Genomic DNA, 19,193 nt, shown 5'->3' with positions numbered 1-19,193 from the left:
GGCCTCTGCAGGTTCCATCTCATTCTCAGTCGGACTTTGGAACTGCCAATCTGCTGTCGACAAGGCAGATTTCATTTCTGCATTTGCAACCCACTCCAATCTCAGCGTGCTGGCTCTGACTGAGACCTGGATCCATGCTGAGAACACTTCCACACCCGCTGCCCTGGCCTCCAACTTCAACTTCTCCTATACCTCACGCCCCAACAGACGAGGGGGTGGTACAGGTTTGCTTCTCTCCAAAACATGGAAATTTACCTGTCTTTCTCCCTCTTGCTCATACACGTCCTTTGAATTTCATGCTGTTACAGTCACTGACCCTGCCAAAATGCACTCTCTTGTTGTTTACCGTCCTCCAGGTCAACTGGGGAAGTTCATCAATGAATTTGACACGCTACTGTCCACCATCCCAGATGATGGAACTCCTCTTCTGGTCCTTGGTGATTTCAACATTCATCTAGACAAGCCACATGCAGCTGACTTTCTTGCTCTCCTTCCCACATTCGACCTCAAGCAGTTCACCACACCAGCAACCCACAAAGCCGGTAAACAGCTTGACCTCATCCTCACACGTAATTGCACCACACATAATCTTCTCATTACTCCTCTCCACACCTCTGACCATTTCTTTATCCAGTTCTCTATTTCTCTCCCCTCACCACCATCAATGTCTCTTCCCTCTATCTCTTTTCGTTGCAATCTTCGCTCCCTTTCCCCCTCACATTTCTCCTCCGTTGTCACAACCTTACTTCCCTCTGAAAGCCACCTTTCTTCACTTGACTTAAACACCGCAACCGACATGCTATGTTCCACTCTAACATCTTCTCTTGACAGCATATGCCCCCTAACCTCCAGACCTGCTCGTACATCACCCTCTAGTCCTTGGCTCTCAGAAGCTCTGCGTAACAACTGGGCCAAACTAAGAGCGTCTGAAAGGAAATGGCGCAAACCAAACAACCCAATTGACCTAACCAATTACCAGACACTTCTCTCTTCTTTTTCCAATAGCATCTCCATTGCTAAAGCCACATTCTACCAAGAGAAGATTCTTAGTTCTCCCAACATCCGCATTCTTTTCAAAACCTTTTCCTCTCTACTCTGTCCCCCTCCTCCCCCTTCCCCTACTTCTCTCACTGCAGATAACTTTGCCACTTTCTTTACCAACAAGGTTACATCAATCAAGAACCTGTTCTCAGCCCCAGACATGCATAGACTGACTCCTCCATGTAACTCCCAACTGACTTCCTTCTTTCCCCTCTCAGAGACTGATGTCTCTAAACTCCTCCTCTCTAGCCATCCCACACTGTCCTCTTGACCATATCCCTTCTCACCTTCTTCAGTCCATCTCTCCCACACTATTACCTGCACTCACACACATCTTTAACACATTGCTCTCTACTGGCACATACCCTACCTCATTTAAGTAAGCCCGGGTTACCCCACTGCTGAAAAAAACATCACTCAACCCTGCTATAGTTGACAACTACAGACCTGTTTCCCTACTCCCTTTTCTTTCGAAAACTCTTGAAAGAGCCGTTTTTAATCAACTCTCAAATTTTCTCACACAGAACAACCTCCTGGACACCAAGCAGTCTGGCTTCAAGAGCGACCACTCCACGGAGACTGCTCTGCTTTCCGTCACTGAAGCCTTACGACTAGCAAGAGCAACCTCTAGATCATCTGTCCTCATCCTACTTGACCTCTCTGCTGCTTTCGACACTGTGAACCATCAGATCCTTCTGTCAACTCTCTCCAGCCTGGGCATCACTGGAATGGTTCTGCGCTGGGTGGAATCCTATCTCTCTGACAGATCCTTCAAGGTATCATGGAGGGGAGGTATTTCTGAAACTCAGCAACTCACAACTGGCGTTCCACAGGGGTCAGTTCTGGGTCCACTCCTCTTTTTTATCTACACTACATCTCTAGGGCAGGTGATTGAGTCTCATGGCTTCTCATATCATTGCTATGCTGATGACACCCAGCTCCATTTGTCCTTCCAGCCTGACGATCCATCCGTCTCTGCACGCATCTCTGCTTGCCTTTCGGACATCTCGGTCTGGATGAAGGAAAACCATCTTAAGCTTAACCTGGCAAAATCTGAGCTTCTCGTGATCCCGGCCTGTCCCTCAATCAACCACAACCTCACTGTACAGCTCGGCTCACTCACACTCATGCCAACCAGGACGGCCAGGAACCTTGGGGTGATTCTTGATGACTGCTTGACCTTTACAGACCATATCTCAGCAACTGCAAGGTCCTGTAGGTTCATCCTTTACAACATCAAGAAAATCCGACCCTACATCACCAAACAGGCTACACAGATACTAGTCCAGGCTCTTGTTATCTATAAACTGGACTACTGCAACTCACTGCTTTCAGGCCTCCCAGCCAGCTCCATCAAACCCCTTGAGATGATTCAGAATGCTGCAGCGCGCCTCGTCTTCAACCAGTCCAAGAGAACCCATGTCACACCCCTCTTCATCTCCCTCCACTGGCTTCCTGTAGCTGCCCGCATCAAATTCAAGGCCTTGATGGTCACCTACAAGACCTTGTCAGGAACAGCACCCTCCTACCTCAACTCTCTCCTGCAGGCCTACGTTCCCTCATGCAATCTGCGATCGATTAGCAACCAACGTTTAGCAGTTCCAACTCAGCGTGGTGCAAGGTCCCTTTCCAGAACCTTCACACTAACTGTTCCTCAGTGGTGGAATGCACTTCCAATCTCAATCCGGACCGCAGAATCTCTCACCATCTTCAAAAAACAGCTAAAGACCCACCTCTTCCATGAACACCTAACCAATTCATAATAAAAATAAATAAAAAAATTTTTAAAAAATTGCACTTACACCTACCTCTACTCTGCACTTTGCTTCTTCTGGAATTCAATTAATAGATCTTGTATGGTAGCACTTCGTGTATTGTTCTCTGCTTGATATATCGCTTTGCTTGTATCTTTTCTCATTTGTAAGTTGCTTTGGATAAAAGCGTCTGCTAAGTGAATAGATGTAATGTAAATGTAAGCCAACGCGACAAGAATTTCAGGCTTATTTTAAAATTTAATATTTTTGATGCATTCAAACGAATGGGACACGAATTTACACTTATAATGTATCTGATTACTTCCAATACACTTATATTTTAAAACACACCTACATTATGCATCGCATGTCAAACACGTTCACAAGAATCCTGCTGCAGCTGCAACCAATTGGTCTGATTAGCATAAAATGCTCAGAGACGAAAATGTGGCACGGATTTGCTTGAGAGAAACTTAACGTAGGCAGCATGAGACTGCATTATTTTATTCACAAATCACACACAAAACAACTGAATCCTCACTATAACAATGATAATAATAATAATAATAATGTTACCTCAAAAACGTGACACAAAAAATACCATCTGTGAAGCAGTTTACCGCCTACAAATGCCTCTATGGTCACAATACACCTCATCCGTCAGCAAATTGTCAAAAAAAAGACTTAACGAGACATTTTGAGAGTAAATACATAATGTATTTACTTAACGGCTTGCGGAAGTGACGTAAGCAGTAATGTAGTTGGTTGATGGTTAACATTGTGTTGAACACATGTATGATTCCATATAAATAATTAAAATGTTGAGCCAACTTGTTTAAATATGTCAATACAACTAAATCGGCTATTAATTGGATCAACTGAATAAAATAAGTTGAACTTACTAAAGTCAAGAAATATTTTTTTAGACAAGGGGCTGAAGTACAGTAAGACTTTGCAAACATACATTGAAATAAAAGGGTAAAAATAGAATATGTAATCATAGGCTAACATGAAACAGGTCACCACAGTAGGAAAACAAACTAATCACAAGATGGGGTAGGGACAAGGGCACATGGCGCTCATTGCTTATTGGGGAACTTGGCGGCAATGCCTCACAGAGACGGGTTGAAAAAGTAATACATACAAGCAAAGGCAAATATACAGGACTTGGAATCTAGAAGTCCTGAAGAGGGGAAAATAATCTTTTTATTCCAAGTTACCTGCACAACAGTTACTATTTAATTTTGTTTTGTCAGTATCCTAACTGAATGACTTCGAATGACATGTAGTTATTACTCATATTTATTGCCGATATGAATAATAAGCATTACAATTTAACTACCGGTGCCACTGTTGTAATATAAAGTCAAAATTAAATACGAGTTTAAAAGTGGAGAGTGCAGCCAGAATCCAGCGTATTGAGGCTGAGTGAACGTGGTGAGGACTCTGTGGAGGATCTTCATCGTGTCAGATGCTGTAGAAGGACAGAAATCCTGCACTGTGATCCACATACACTCCTATTCTGGAGGATGATGGAACTCCGAGATCAGTCTCCAAATTATTGTGCCAGAAAGATAGAGTGGAAGATGAACACACCAGAGTCCAGGACTGATTGTTGCATCCAAACAGGCACTCATTACCCCACCCCTTCCTCTTAATATCTCTATAAGAGACTAATATGTACACAGAGTCCTCACTTTTCCACTCCACCTACCAGTAACAGCGTCCACACACTCTCCTTACTCAACACCTGCACATAATCGTCAAATATCACAGGATGATCAGAGATTCTCTGGCCTTTCTCGTTACGCATAACTACTCTGTTCTTCTCAGACAGAATAAGGGAACTGTGTCCTGTATTGGGATCCAACGTCAGTGTACAGAAATCTAAGAAAGAAAAACGTGAACGTTAGACATGGAGCCAATTTGGGAACTCCATAATGCAATGATCATAATCATCATCAGTTCTTTTTATTTTCCATCATTCATCTATGGAATCATTCATCATTCATTTGCATATTCGTTCACATGAAATTAGCAGTATGGTACCTTGGATAAATACATTTTCAAATAAAATGATCTTAAAACACACAGTGATGGTCCCTGAAAAAAGACAAGGGATTATGCAATTGCCCAAAATACAAAAAAAGTGTGTGTGTGTGTGTGTTTTACACCTACATTGCAGCAAATCTTCTCTGCTCTGTGAGGGTAAGATCATCTGAACTACTGCAGCTGTGGAAACACAGAAACAGATAAATTGTTGCTTATGTTTTTTGCTCAAGCCTTTATCACATAAAAGTGTGTATTTTTTTATAGCCCAATTTTCAAAAGGTTTGTATTTGTTACGTTACCAGGTGGGAGGCAAGGGCGGGCCGAGCAGTGACAGAAAGGTGAGGGAAGCGTGAAGCGCAAAGCACACAGCCCGAAGTAATAGAAAGAATCCAAGACAAGATCTGGGAATTGTAAGTCGTAAACAAGGCTAAAGTCCTTAAACCATGAAAGTCCGAAGCATAGTAGGAAGCTTGGTAACTTACTAGTGTTTGGGGAAAACTGAGCGTTACTTCGCGCCACGCTGTCGTTAACAAGGTCTTAAATAACCTTGGATGGCGCACAGGTGTTGGCACTCAGTACTCCGGCGAACTTGAGCGCGGGCGTGGCTGGGATACATAGTCCACGCTGGCTCGGTGGCCGTGAGTTCACCGTGGTGTAACAGAGCCCCCCCCCGAAAGGGCTCACTCCGGGAGCCGAACTCCTCCGAGGCCTTCCTCTCCTCCGGGGTGCCAGTCTTTCTGGATGAGCCGCGTGGAAGTTGTCGTGCAAGCTTGCATCCAGAATATCCCAGGATGGGATCCAACACTGATCCTCTGGGCCGTAACCCTCCCAATCCATCAGATACTCAAGTCCCTCTCTCCTGCGTCTGGAGTCCACGATCTCCCGGACACGGTAAGTTGGGCGGGCCTCAATCTCTAACGGGTCCGGCGGGGCATTCTCCGGAACTGCCGTGGCTAAGGGGCCCGATGTCACTGGCTTGAGGAGGGAGACATGGAATGAGGGGGCAACACGGCTGTGTTTGGGGAGGTCTAGGTGGTAAGTGACCTCGTTTACCCGTTTCAGGATCCGGAAAGACCTGGCATACTTAGGTCCTAGTTTGCTGCCCGAGAGAGGTGCCTTGAGGTTCCTCGTTGAAAGCCACACCCTGTCCTGATAATCGGGGTGAGTCCCGCGGCGCCTGTCCGCCTTTCGTTTGGCGGTGCGGGAGGCCTGTACCAGCTGTTGATGGCCGCGTTCCCAGACCTGCTCGCTGCGGTGAAACCACTCGTCCACTGCCGGGGAGTCAGTGGTGGCGGCGTTCCAGGGAAATAGCGGCAGCTGATAACCCAAGACGCATTGGAACGGGGTTAGCTGGGTGGCGGAATGTCGCAGCGAGTTCTGGGCGTACTTTGCCCATGGGAGGAAGTGACTCCAGTCCTCCGGGCTGGTGGCGCAGAAGGTTCGGAGGAACCGGAGGATCTCCTGATTGGAGATCCCACTCTGCCTGTCCGTTGGCTTGCGGGTGGTAGCCGGAGGTGAGGTTAACGGAGACCCCCAGCTTCTCCATGAAGCTGGCCCAGACTCGAGACGTGAACTGGGGGCCCGTCGCTCACGATTTCTTCTGGGATGCCGAAGTAGCAGAACACATGCTGGAACAACAGGTCGGCCATGGCAAAGGCAGAGGGAAGGGCTGGAAGCGGAATCAGGCGCAGGGACTTAGAAAATCGGTCCACGACCACTAGTATAGCCGTGCTGTCTTGTGATTCCGGCAGTTCCGTTAGTAAGTCCAGGGCCAGATGGGACCATGGACGTGCGGGTATGGGAAGTGGTACCAATTTCCCGACGGGTAAGGCACGGGGCGTCTTTGAGCGGGCACAGGTGGAGCAGGAGGACACGATACGCTGTACCTCCCTGGGCATGTGGGGCCACCGATATTTTTCGGCTAGCAGTTTGTAAGTGCGTTGGGCCCCCAGGTGTCCCGTCGCTCGTGTCGTGTGAGCCCAAGTGACAAGCTCCACGCGGTAACGTTCTGGCACGAATTGCTTCCCTGGGGGACAGGCTGCTGGGATTCGTGACCTGGGGAGGTGAGCTAGGGCTTGGTACAGAGCCCACTCAATGGCGCCCACAATGCAGGAGGGGGGTATGGTGTACTTTTCCTGATCTGCCAGGCCCTCGGGAGAGTGGATGCAGGACAGAGCATCAGCCTTCATGTTCTTAGTCAATGGCCTGTATGACAAGGTGAATTGGAACTGGGAGAAGAACAAAGACCAGCGTGCTTGGCGGGGTGTGAGCCGCTTAGCCGTCCTCAGGTACTCGAGGTTCTTGTGATCAGTGTAGATCATGAATGGGTGGTCGGCACCCTCCAACCAGTGTCTCCACTCCTCGAGGGCCAATTTGACGGCCACGAGCTCCCGTTCCCCACATCATAATTACGCTCCGCCAGAGACAGTTTTCACGAGAAGAAGGCCACGGGGTGCAGCTTGGGTCTGTCCCCAAACCTCTGAGACAGGATGGCCCCCACTCCCATCTCAGACGTGTCGACCTCCACGACGAACAGTCTGGAGGGGTCCAGGTGTCAGAGGATGGGGCAGTGGTAAACGCCCGCTTAAGCCTCTCCAGGGCCCCCTGGGTGTGAGAGGTCCAGGCGAGGTGCCGAGGTTTCCCCTTTAGGAGGGACGTCAAGGGTTGTGCGATCTTGCTAAAATCTCGGATGAACCGCCGATAAAAGTTCGCAAATCCCAGGAAGCGTTGCAGCTCCTTGACGGTTCGGGGCGTGGGCCACTCCACCACCGCCCTCACCTTGCTTTGGTCCATGGCGACCCCCTCCGGACTGATGACATACCCCAAAAACGTGATGGTGCGTTGGTGAAATTCGCACTTCTCGGCCTTCACGTACAGCTGGTGTTCCATCAAGCGGAACAGCACCTCACGGACCTGCTTGATGTGTTCCTTCAGGGACGCTGAGTAGATCAGTATGTCGTCAATGTACGCGACGACGCAGTGCCCCAATAGATCCCTCAGGACGTCGTTGATCAGATTTTGGAACACTGAGGGAGCGTTAGCGAGTCCATACGGCATGACCAAATATTCATAGTGCCCAGAAGTGGTGCTAAAGGCCGTTTTCCACTCATCGCCTTCCCTGATGTGGATCAGATTGTACGCGCTGCGCAAGTCCAGCTTCGTGAAGAAGGACGCGGACCTCAGCTGTACAAGGGCTGCGGGCACTAGTGGCAGGGGATAACAGTACTTAACGATCACCTGGTTTAGACCCCTATAGTCGATGCACGGTTGCAGACCCCCTCCCCTCTTCTCCACGAAGAAGAACCCAGCAGACGCGGGTGACGTGGACGGCCGAATGTACCCCTGTTGGAGTGCCTCTTGAATGTATGCGTTCATGGCCTGCTGTTCTGCTTGGGAGAGCAGGTACACTCGACCCCGTGGCGGGCTGGCTCCGGGGAGGAGGTCTATGGCGCAATCATAGGCCCTGTGTGGAGGTAGGCCACTTGCTCATTCCTTACTGAATACCTCACAGACGTCATGATACTCTGATGGCACGGTGACAGGGACAGGGGGCTCTCCACTGTGGTGGTGGCTACTGGAGCCGTGGGGCCTGTCAGACAGTAAGGGGACCACCTGGTTACCTGTTTGGCCGCCCATGATATCTGTGGGTCATGGCACTCGAGCCACGGTAAGCCGACAACGATGGGGTGACGAGAAGATACCGTGACATACAGGACGATGGTTTCATAATGGAGGGCACTGGCTTGCATGGTGATTGGGGCCGTACAATGTGAGATGACCCCGCCTCCTATTGCAGACCCGTCGATGGAGTGCACTTCTCATGGCTGGAGCAGGGCTTGGATGGCGAGGATGAGGGTTCGCGCTGTCTGCTCATCTATGAAGTTCTCAGCTGCCCCCGAGTCGATGAGCGCTGAAAGCACAAAGGATTTCTCTGAACATTCGAGCAGCACGGGTAACACAAAAGAACCTGCTTTGAGTAATTGGAACGCACTCACCCGGGGACGACGGAGTTCATTGGTCATGCCCTCCTCGGTCGATAGTGGCCTTCTCTGTGGGCACTGGCAAACGATGTGGGTGCTCTCCCCGCAGTAGAAGCACCGTTCCTCTCTGCGCCGTCTCTCCCTCTCCTCCTCACGGATCCGGGCCCGGCCGAGCTGCATGGGTTCCGCTGGAGGTAGCAGCTCGGTGGGTACGGGATTCCACGGTGCGGGGCAGTTACTGCGGCGAAGGTGGCCCAGCCGTACCGCCAGGTCGATGAGCTCGTCGAGGGTCAGCTGTTTACCCTGGCATGCTAAATCTCAAACCAGCTCGGGGTTGAGGCCCCGACGGAAAGCAGTCTTTAGTTCCGGCTCATTCCACCCACTCCTTGCAGCAATGGTACGGAACTCCAGGGCGTAATCCATCATGTCGCGGGGGCCCTGCGCGATCGTAAGGAGCTCCTGACCGGTCTCCCAGCTGTCTGGGGAATGATCAAATGCGCGTTGGAAGCGGGCAAAGAACTCCGTTAGTGAGGGTCTGACCATGCCTCCTTGCGCCCACTCTGCCATGGCCCACTCCAGGGAGCGTCGGGTGAGTAGCTCTATGAAGTGTGCCAACCGGCGCGCCTCCAGCATCTCCAGGTTATTCTCAAAAAACATAGTGCACTGAAGTATGAAACCCCTGCATCGTTCGGGCTCGCCGGCATAGCGCTCTGGTGTCGGCAGGGGCGGGTAGTGCACCACCGGAGGGGCTGGTGCGAGTGCCGCGTACGCAGCTCGAGCAGACGCGTGGGGAGACATGGGCAGCGGGGGGGGTGTCATGGTTTGCCCCTCGGCGACGCGGAGATGCTCCAGTTGTTCGGTGAGGCGTGCTATCTGCTCGCACTGCACGCTCATCACATGACTTTGTTCCTGACCAGCACATGCCCAATCTGGGTCGCCCGCTGCCTCCATGATAGGCGAAGCAAACTGTTACGTTACCAGGTGGGAGGCAAGCGCGGGCCGAGCAGTGACAGAAAGGCGAGGGAAGCGTGAAGCGCAAAGCACACAGTCCGAAGCAATAGAAAGAATCCAAGACGAGATCCGGGAATAGTAAGTCGTAAACGAGGCTAAAGTCCTTAAATCATGAAAGTCCGAAGCATAGTAGGAAGCTTGGTAATTTACTAGCGTTTGGGGAAAACTGAGCGTTACTTCGCGCCGTGCTGTCATTAACAAGGTCTTAAATAACCTTGGGTGGCGCACAGGTGTTGGCACTCAGTACTCCGGCGAACTTGAGTGCGGGCGTGGCTGGGATATGTAGTCCACGCCGGCTCGGTGGCCGCGAGTTCGCTGTGGTGTAACAGTATTCTGTGCTTTTTAAACAGTCAAACCTGAGAAGAAGAAGAAAAAAAAACAACTTGTACCAGCAAAGTGAAAAGAGCAACAGTGAATTTTTATCTGGGCTAGAATGTCTTTATATGTAAAGCAATATCATCTAGTGGATTGCTGAAACACATCCTGAATCATGGCAAGGGAAAATGAGTAAGGAAAGAACACACTGAAGAACATTTGTGATTGCAGGTTGCAGCAAGGCATGTTACCATTTCCATTGCACTCAAATACTCACCGTATTTCCAGTTCATTAAAAGATGGAGTCACTCCTTCTCCCACATTATTTATCATTCCAACTGTTTTCTGAGTAATAAAAATAATGTTTTACGCCATGTATAAGTTTGAAAAACTGCCTTAAGTAGCGCTTGATTCGACTGTGTGCAAAAAAAAAAAAAATCACTCTAAAAAGTGCACATGTAAAAACTTTACTACAAACCATCAGAGATTGTAGATAGAGGAATTATCACTGGATGCACAATCTCTGCAGCAATAAATCTCCTGGTCAATTCAGTTGAGAAAGTGAGATGGATAGCTGCACTTTCAGAGTCCGATCAGGGCTTTTATGGATGTCCTGACAATAACAGCAAGGTAGAAATCATCGAAGAGGGTAGATTGGAATTGAAACCATTGAAATCCAGAGGTCCAGGATTGATCAGGCAAGAAGGTTCCAGGGAACGATGGCTGTATGGCAGCAGTATTTTTATTGATCAAAATAGTACATCATAGTGTCACTTTGTTGAAGCTCTTGGCAAGCATGCACACACGCACAACAAATACATGTAGCTAAAATGCTTCCTCTGACACACATAAAGCCAGTCACTACAGTTTTTCAATATGCTCCTCATGCAGCATTACAGGGCAGCTAAACATGCTCGAAGGAGAACATTAAACTCACAGATACACCGTTAAAAAAAAGCTCATTGAATTCACTTGATTCAAACGCATACATTGGTTCGACGTGAATGAATTGAGTTACGTTAATTCGTTCGCGCAGATCCAGCGTGATTTGATCATGTGTTTTCAAAACCCAGAATAAAATTGAACTCTGCCCTCTCACCAAAACTGAGCATTAATCTCAGATCTGTGGTGTTCTACAACAGTCATATTACGGCTGTGCTTTTCTACCACATGTGATGTATTAATGTCATTTGTTTACATTAATACTGAATTAATTGGTCATGTGTGATCAATTACTTATCTAAAATAAGTTCAATGAAATCACATTGAATTATCAATGATCCGTTACTTAACTAAAATAAGCTATTGAATGACATTTTGATGAGAAATGTAATATTTGTATGTAAACTATACATAATATATTCTCTTAAATTTGACTGACCACATATTCCCTTTTTTCAGTGTACCAATGACTTGACATGTCTTCACCATGCTCTGATCAACCAGTTATTAGCCAATTTTTAACCTCCTTGCAATGGACGGTTGTGACATCATTATGTTTTAAACAAGGGGTGTCCAATCTTATCCGCAAAGGGTCGGGAGTGGGTGCAGGTTTTCATTCCAATCAAGCAGGAGCCACACCTGATTCCACCTGTTTAATGGCTTTCAATAGACTCAGGTTTGGCTTCTGATTGGTTGGAATGAAAACCTGAACCCAAACTGGCCCTTTCCCGATAAGATTGGACACCCCTGTATTAAACTCTCCCAATTATGATTAGACTCAACAATAGCAGGAAGTTCATGATTCATATGATCCCCTCACATGGGGCCCAAACTTCAATGAAGCCCACACACACACACGATTTAAAGCTCATCTATCATTCCGTCTCTTACTGGGCCTCTAAATGACTCGTTGTCCATGTTGTGTGTGTTTCTAGGAGCAGCTCTGTCTCTGCTCACTGCTCACCTTTATAGTGTTCACAGCCTGTTTCAGCTCCTGCACTTTATTCTGCTTCTCCTGGATTCTCTGCTGGGATTTCATCTGCTCCTCCTTTAACTCACTCTGAGGACAAATACAATACATTTCATGCATTATGTATGCATTATGAGATTATGAGTTCAGTCGGTGAATATTAACTGCAGATAAAGGGTTAAAGTTCACTCGGGTTCTACAGAGCACCTTATTATAGTGTAAAAGACTGGATGTCGGGTGTTTTAAAGTTCATAGAAGGTCATAAAGTGGTCTTATTATTATTATTATGACTTGCTATATCACTGAGTGATTTTACTATTGCTAAATGTAAATTTACTTGTTTACGTGTAATGTTTCAGGCCTCAAGCATGAGTAACCTGTGAACAGATATTGTGTCCTGTTTTGTACAGGAAAATCAGACACAGGAGATGTTACTTGTGATTGCTCAGCAAGCTGTTCTCTGTCTGAGAAGCGGAAGCATCGCGCAGCCCTACTAGCACTCACATAAATGAACACTCCCCCTTGTGGCATAATCAAGCAATTGCACCCTCAAAAATACTACTCAATCCATTGCAAAAATACATTCAAATTGTTCCTTTTATACAGGCCAATACACAAAACAACTTAACAGTTGTGACAATACATTTGTAGGCGTCACAGTCACAGCAATTAAAACATAGAAATATTGGAGTAGAGTACGCTACTTCTTAGAAGAAATGCAGAACTCAGTAGATCGTACAATATATAAGAAGCTCTCAACACTGCTAAAACATAAATAAATAAATAAATAAATAAATAAATAACTTACTCTGGCTCTTACACCTCTACTCTGCACACTTTGCTTCTTCTGGAACTCAATTATAAATGTTGTATGGTAGCACTACTTGTATTGTCCCCCGCTTGATATATCGCTTTGCTTGTACTTTCTCATTTGTAAGTCGCTTTGGATAAAAGCGTCTGCTAAATGAATAAATTTAAATGTAATGTGTGTTATAGATATGACAGAAAAAGCAGGCAGAGCTTTAAAGCTTTAAAGCAGAAGTGTGTAACTGTAACACACAGAAAGATGGGTGTGTGTATGTAAAAGAAATTTCTGACAGAAATTTTCTAAAAAGATCTGTGACATTCACAATGCCTTTGTACCAAAAGAGGAGCTGGGCTTCAAAAATACCTTTGCTGTTTAATGCGGGATAATTTCCCTCCATACCCCCCCCCCCAACCCCCCCCCACCCCAAGTCAACTCGTAGACTTAAACAAAACAAACACGTACTAAATACGTGTCGAAATGGATTCAGCTGGATTCAAAAAGCAGGACTTTTTGTTGGATGTGCTGCTCACATAAACTATACAGCAAAGACACAAGCTTAAATGATCCTTTATTGCTTTCAGAAGTTTACATGTGCTCAGTGTTAAAGTGGTAGAAACGTACGTCTGAACGTCACTAGTGCATGGCTGGCTTAATGAAAAGCTTCTGTTTATCTTACTTTCAACTCTGTTACTCATTTATGAACAAAATCAAATCAAAACAAATTTCATTGGTCACTCACACACAACCACACACAGTGCGAGGTGCAGTGAAACGCCTTTCACGACTGTCCTGCTTGCAATAGATTGTAAATCCATGAATTAAGTATGAATAATAATAATAAGCATACACAAGCAAGGTAATACATATACAGTATTCACAAACAAAATAATTCTCTGATATGGATTAATTTATTTTCGATCGCATAATCTCACAGTTGATCTCAAATCGAGCCAGAACCCAGCGTATAGAGGCTGAGTGAATGTGGTGTGGACTCTGTGGAGGAGCTTCATCGTGTCAGAGACGCTGTAGAAGGACAGAGTTCCTGCACTGTGATCCACATACACTCCTATTCTGGAGGATGATGGAACTCTGAGCGCGGTCTGAATGTTGTTGTGCCAGATAGAGTGAGAAGAAATAGAACACTGCAGACTCCAGGACTGATTGTTGCATCCAAACACACTCTCACAATGTCCTTTCCTGCTGATGTCTTTATATGAGACTGATATGAAAACATATCCCTTACTGCTCCACTCCACCTCCCAGTAACAGCGTCCACACACACTCTCCTTACTCAACACCTGCCTGTAGTAATCAAATCTCTCTGGATGATCAGAGTACGGTTGCTCACTCTCACTGTACGTCACCGCTCTGTTCTTCTCAGACAGAATGAGGTCATAATGTACTGTGTTGGGATCCAGAGTTAGATCACAGAAATCTAAAACACATGAAAAATGTGAACGTTAGATATTAATATCACACGGTATATTTATGTATGTGTGTGTGTGTGTGTGTGTGTGTGTGTGTGTGTGTGTTACACATACAGTGCAGAAACTCTTCTCTGCTCTTTGGTTCTGAGGGTAAATTCATCTGAACTGCTGCAGCTGTGGAGACACAGAAACAAAACAGAGATGGAAAAATCAGTGAAAAATACTATGATAGTGATGCATACCTCTTTGGGTTTGCTGTGAGTCCAACCCATCTCAAGGAATATTTAGCAAGGTCCTCAATATATATATATATATATGGCTACAGATCTACTTTAGGGTGGGACTGGGTAAGGACTGGATGAGACAGCTTAGTTGGTGTTACTTAGTTAGTAGATCCTGAAGCAGAGGTTGATTCCTCCTCAGGATCACATCTGGTTGTACGTACAACCACTCCAATGTTCAGCAGATTCGACTGTTCATCAATCTCCACAGTAACCTCTGAAACAGGATATACCTTGTACGTCCCATGTCCATATTTAATATGAGTGGCCTTCTTGTAGTCAGTGCAGTTGTCTGGGATTTACATTTTTAAAAAGAAACATTGCACTACCTGTATCCACAAGTGCTTGTACTGATTGGCCAATCGTTAAAACTCCATAGCAAGCAGTGTAACTTTTTTGGTCCTAAAGTCAGACTTGTTCTCCTTCCTGGGCACATAACAAAAGCCATTTAATTTTGGGTTTCCTAATGGGCACACAGGATTTGTGATCAGATTATGACCTGTAAAAAGAAACAGATCTCTTTTTGGTGGTATTTCACAGCCATGTTTCTTGAACAGCTGTTGGTAGGTTCCTGGCAAGATGTTAGTTTTCACCTGTATCACCTACTACAGTTCATTGTAGTTTTCAGCCTTGTCTTTGTCCACCACGGGTTTGATAATTAACAAAGGCACTAGATGACATGCCCATTCCTTATATGGCCACCTATAGTTCCTAGGCAAATGCTGAAAGCACAGAAGGTCATTTTCAAATTTCTCCCTTTGTTGATAGGCCACCATCTTGGGTGATTTAATGTAGAGCTGCTTTTCTGTTACCAGACTTTGGCTGGTAGGTGGTGATGTGGTAGTAGTTGAGAGTGGACTGGAAGGCTGCATCATGTTAATTCCATGACTAGGTGTTGGCTGAGATCTTGAATATTTGGTCACACCAGTGTGGTGTTTGGGTGCTGGTGTAAGAAGGCCTCGTCCTGTGCTTTCTGAAGCAAATGTGCAATTAAAACGTTGTAATTTTCTGGATGCACTTACAAAGAACTCAGTTGCTTTAGTTCCTAACACAAGAAAAGGAGAAGTCTTAAGATATCTCCAAATTGTCCTCCTTCTCTATTTCCTCAGTGGTGCCCCATGTGAGATCTGCTGGATTGTCCAGCTCTTGCCTGGTCTATGATCAAAGGCATCAAAGGCCCATCCTGTCTCATGCGGTTGACATGCCTTAATCATGTTTGTGACTGTCACTGGCCATCCATCTTTTGACACCAAATGTAGAAAGGCATTTTTGCTTGGTTGATATAATCGAAGAGGGGGGATGGTTCTGATACACCAGAACATAGGTGCAGATGTCATTTTTTATTTTCACTGAGTGCAAATCCACCACAAGTGCAAAATTTTATCAGTGTAAAAAAAAATGTTGTTTTTTTTTTTTTTTTAATAGAAGGATATTTACAAATTGATATTGGCAGAGTACTAGAAAACAAATTAGCTTGGTGGTCAGAAAACTGCCACTGCTGAAATCAATTCTGTGTGGGGTTTTTTGGGAAATTTGATGTCTCTCTTTACCGTACCGCAGAGAAAGTAATGATTTCCCAGCAGGACAATTTCTCTCACCATGTTCAGGGATTTTGATGAGTTCCTCCGGGCAGAATTCCTCGAGTGTCTTTTTCAGATCAGAGAGAGATTTCCTCAGTCCATCAAATGAGAGATGTTGATTGACAGTGAAGCTGGGTGAGTCCTCACATCCAGAAGAGACACAGAGAGACTGGAAACTCTACAGAGAAAAAGAAAAACATCATGGAGAAGGAAAAAGGTGCAGAAATATACATGGGGTTATACAGACAAATGTGTGTATGTGTGCGTGTATGTATCAGACAGTCAGAGTTACCTGGAGGAAATGGATGTGATCATGTGTGTGTGAAAGCTGCTCCAGCTCAGTGAGTCTCCTCTGAAGATCAGTGATCTCCTGCTCCAGTTGCTCCAGGAGTCGTTCAGCTCGACTCAGTTCAGCCTTCCCCTGAGCTCTGATCAGCTCCGTCACCTCCGAGCGCCTTTTCTCCATGGAGCTGATCATCTCATTAAAGATCCTCTCACTGTTCTCTACTTCTGTCTGTGCACTGTGCTGTTAGGACACACACACACACACACACACAAACACACACAAGCTCATCTATCATTCCGTCTCTTACTGGGCCTCTAAACGACTCGTTGTCCATGTTGTGTGTGTTTCTAGGAGCAGCTCTGTCTCTGCTCACTGCTCACCTTTATAATGTTCACAGCCTGTTTCAGCTCCTGCACCTTCTTCTGCTTCTCCTGGATTCTCTGCTGGGATTTCATCTGCTCCTCCTTTAACTCACTCTGAGCACAAATACAATACATTTCATGCATTATGTATGAATTATGAGATTATGAACTCAGTGGGTGAATATTAACTGCAGATTAAGGGTTAAAGTTCACTCTGATTTTATTCAACAGTCTCTTGTGCTGTTCTCTAATTAATGTGAACAGTGTGTGTTTATTATGTGTGGCTTATGTGCACCTGCTTAAGCTGATGGAGTCACACCCTGGATGCCTGCCAGAGAGCATCCAATTTTCAAAATGAAACTCAGCTCCAATCAATGTACTTGGCAATTATAAAACAAGAAAATCTCGACCAGTGGCATCAATGGGGATGCCTCAAGCATTCTGAAAACATACTTTAAACAGCAAGGAATCGATTGAAGAGGAACTATTTCAGACATTCTGCTGGTTACAATGATAATTCCATATAAACCCTACAACCCTTTAAACACTCTTGAGATATTGCTCTAATGAGAATCTCAGGTGGACGCACAGACAGATGGATGGATGGATGGACGGACGATCCAAACACATAATGATTCCACACCCCCTCCCCCGCCCTCTCTCTCTCTCTGACATTTCACAAATATGTTCACTGACTGGTCTGGTCAGTATTGTGACAAACCCTGACCGAGGATGAACTTAACACTAATTGAATTAAATAACATTCTACTTTAATGATCCATTTCCAAACTGTCCCTTGTAATACAGAAACTGAAATGACAGTTTACATCCTTTAAATAAGATTTGCTCAACAGCCCAACGAAGGGTTGGAATTTCGAAGATTCGCCAACTACCTTGCTCAGTGATTAAACTCATCAGTTAATTATATAATATAGCACAAATATAAAAGGTACGTAAGAGCAGTGAAATCACCAAACCAGACTGGAATTGTAATTGACTGTTATCATTAACTAAGCAGCTGATTCTAGATAAGAAACAGAATGAATTATTTAAAAAACTAAAAGTTTTCAGTTCTCACCTGTTTTTCAGCTCTTCTTGATGCAACAGGGACCGTTTCATGACTTTTGTGTTTATCCATTGTACACCAAAGACAGATGAAACTTTGATCAGTAGAACAGTAGATCTCAAGCAGTTTATCATGCTCAGAGCAGATCTTCTCTTGGAGATTTCCAGAAGCTTCAACTAATTTGTGCTTTTTCCACGACGAAATTTCATAGTGAGGTTTCAGATGAGTTTCACAAAAGGAGGCCAGACACATCAGACAGGACTTGACGGCTTTGTGTTTTCTCCCGGTGCAGAAATCACACTCCACATCTCCAGGTCCGGTGTAACAGTGAGCAGAAGAAGCAGTCTTCCTCTTCAGTTTCTCCACCACTTCAGCCAGCATGTTGTTTCTGCATAGAACAGGCTTTGGAGTGAAAGTGTCTCTGCACTGAGGACAGCTATACACTCCGCTCTTGTCATCCTCATCCCAGCAGTCATTAATACACACCTTACAGAAACTGTGACCACAGTGTATCGTCACCGGATCCTTCAGTAGATCCAGACACACTGGACAGATGAACTCGTCCTGAGCTACTGAAATACTGGCCTCGGCCATTTTCCTGCACTCACACGACGAGAGAGATACAGAGAGAGGATGGCAATTAGAGTTTTGTGTCGTCTGAAACTTTAAGGTTCTGCGTGTTTTAGCAACAAAGAAACCAGGTGGAGCTTTAAAAACAGGGTGTGAGTGCAGGAGAAGTATGGTGGCATGGACACAGCCAAGCATCGCTTTTGATTGGAGATCAGAGTCTTGCACTGTATTGTAGGACAGCCCACTGTTACATTCTGTTGACTTCTTGCTCCTTTTTGTTTTAAATACAGATGCATCAGAAAAAAGGCTGAGGAGCCATGTTTTCCCAGGTGGAAGAGGGGGAGGAGCACCCAATTTTATATATCTGTCACAAGCTCACAGTTTTGAAGAGCAGGCATAGTACAATTGAGAAAGAGAGCCTGGCCATCAAGTGGGTAGTCCACACCCTCCTCTACTATCTGTTGGAATGAACCTTCACTTTCTGTTTATACCACGGTGATACAGTACTGTATAGCCAGTAGACGATACAGACAGAACAACAAAACTCATAACTTCTACTTATTTTTATGTCTGAGATGACATCATATATTTGTAGGAGAGATAGGATCAGTAATCTAATAATAATAATAATAATAATAATAATAGATATTTTGAAAATTAACTCAATCACATTAGATTGAATATTCTTCTTTTTTATTTACAGTTGTGTAGTGTACAGTATCCACTTGTGTTTCTAGCAAATGTGTGT

At 45.5% G+C, this 19,193-nt stretch overlaps 1 protein-coding gene across 1 annotated transcript; it reads right to left on the bottom strand.

Moving 5' to 3' along the window:
* Positions 1-13,449: 13,449 nt before the first annotated feature.
* Positions 13,450-18,942, bottom strand: LOC128619814 (tripartite motif-containing protein 16-like protein). The gene is made up of 6 exons (XM_053644266.1): positions 17,888-18,942; positions 16,828-16,923; positions 16,454-16,687; positions 16,180-16,339; positions 14,415-14,474; positions 13,450-14,308 (listed from the first exon to the last, which is right to left on the bottom strand). The coding sequence occupies exons 1-6, from the start codon at positions 18,638-18,640 to the stop codon at positions 13,782-13,784; spliced, it is 1,830 nt and encodes a 609-aa protein (XP_053500241.1). The 5' UTR covers positions 18,641-18,942; the 3' UTR covers positions 13,450-13,781.
* Positions 18,943-19,193: the final 251 nt, after the last annotated feature.

This window comes from Ictalurus furcatus, chromosome 2, assembly GCF_023375685.1.
Source record: "Ictalurus furcatus strain D&B chromosome 2, Billie_1.0, whole genome shotgun sequence".
In the NCBI taxonomy this organism is placed as follows: Eukaryota; Metazoa; Chordata; class Actinopteri; order Siluriformes; family Ictaluridae; genus Ictalurus; species Ictalurus furcatus.
This window is presented reverse-complemented; position numbering and strand designations above follow the sequence as displayed.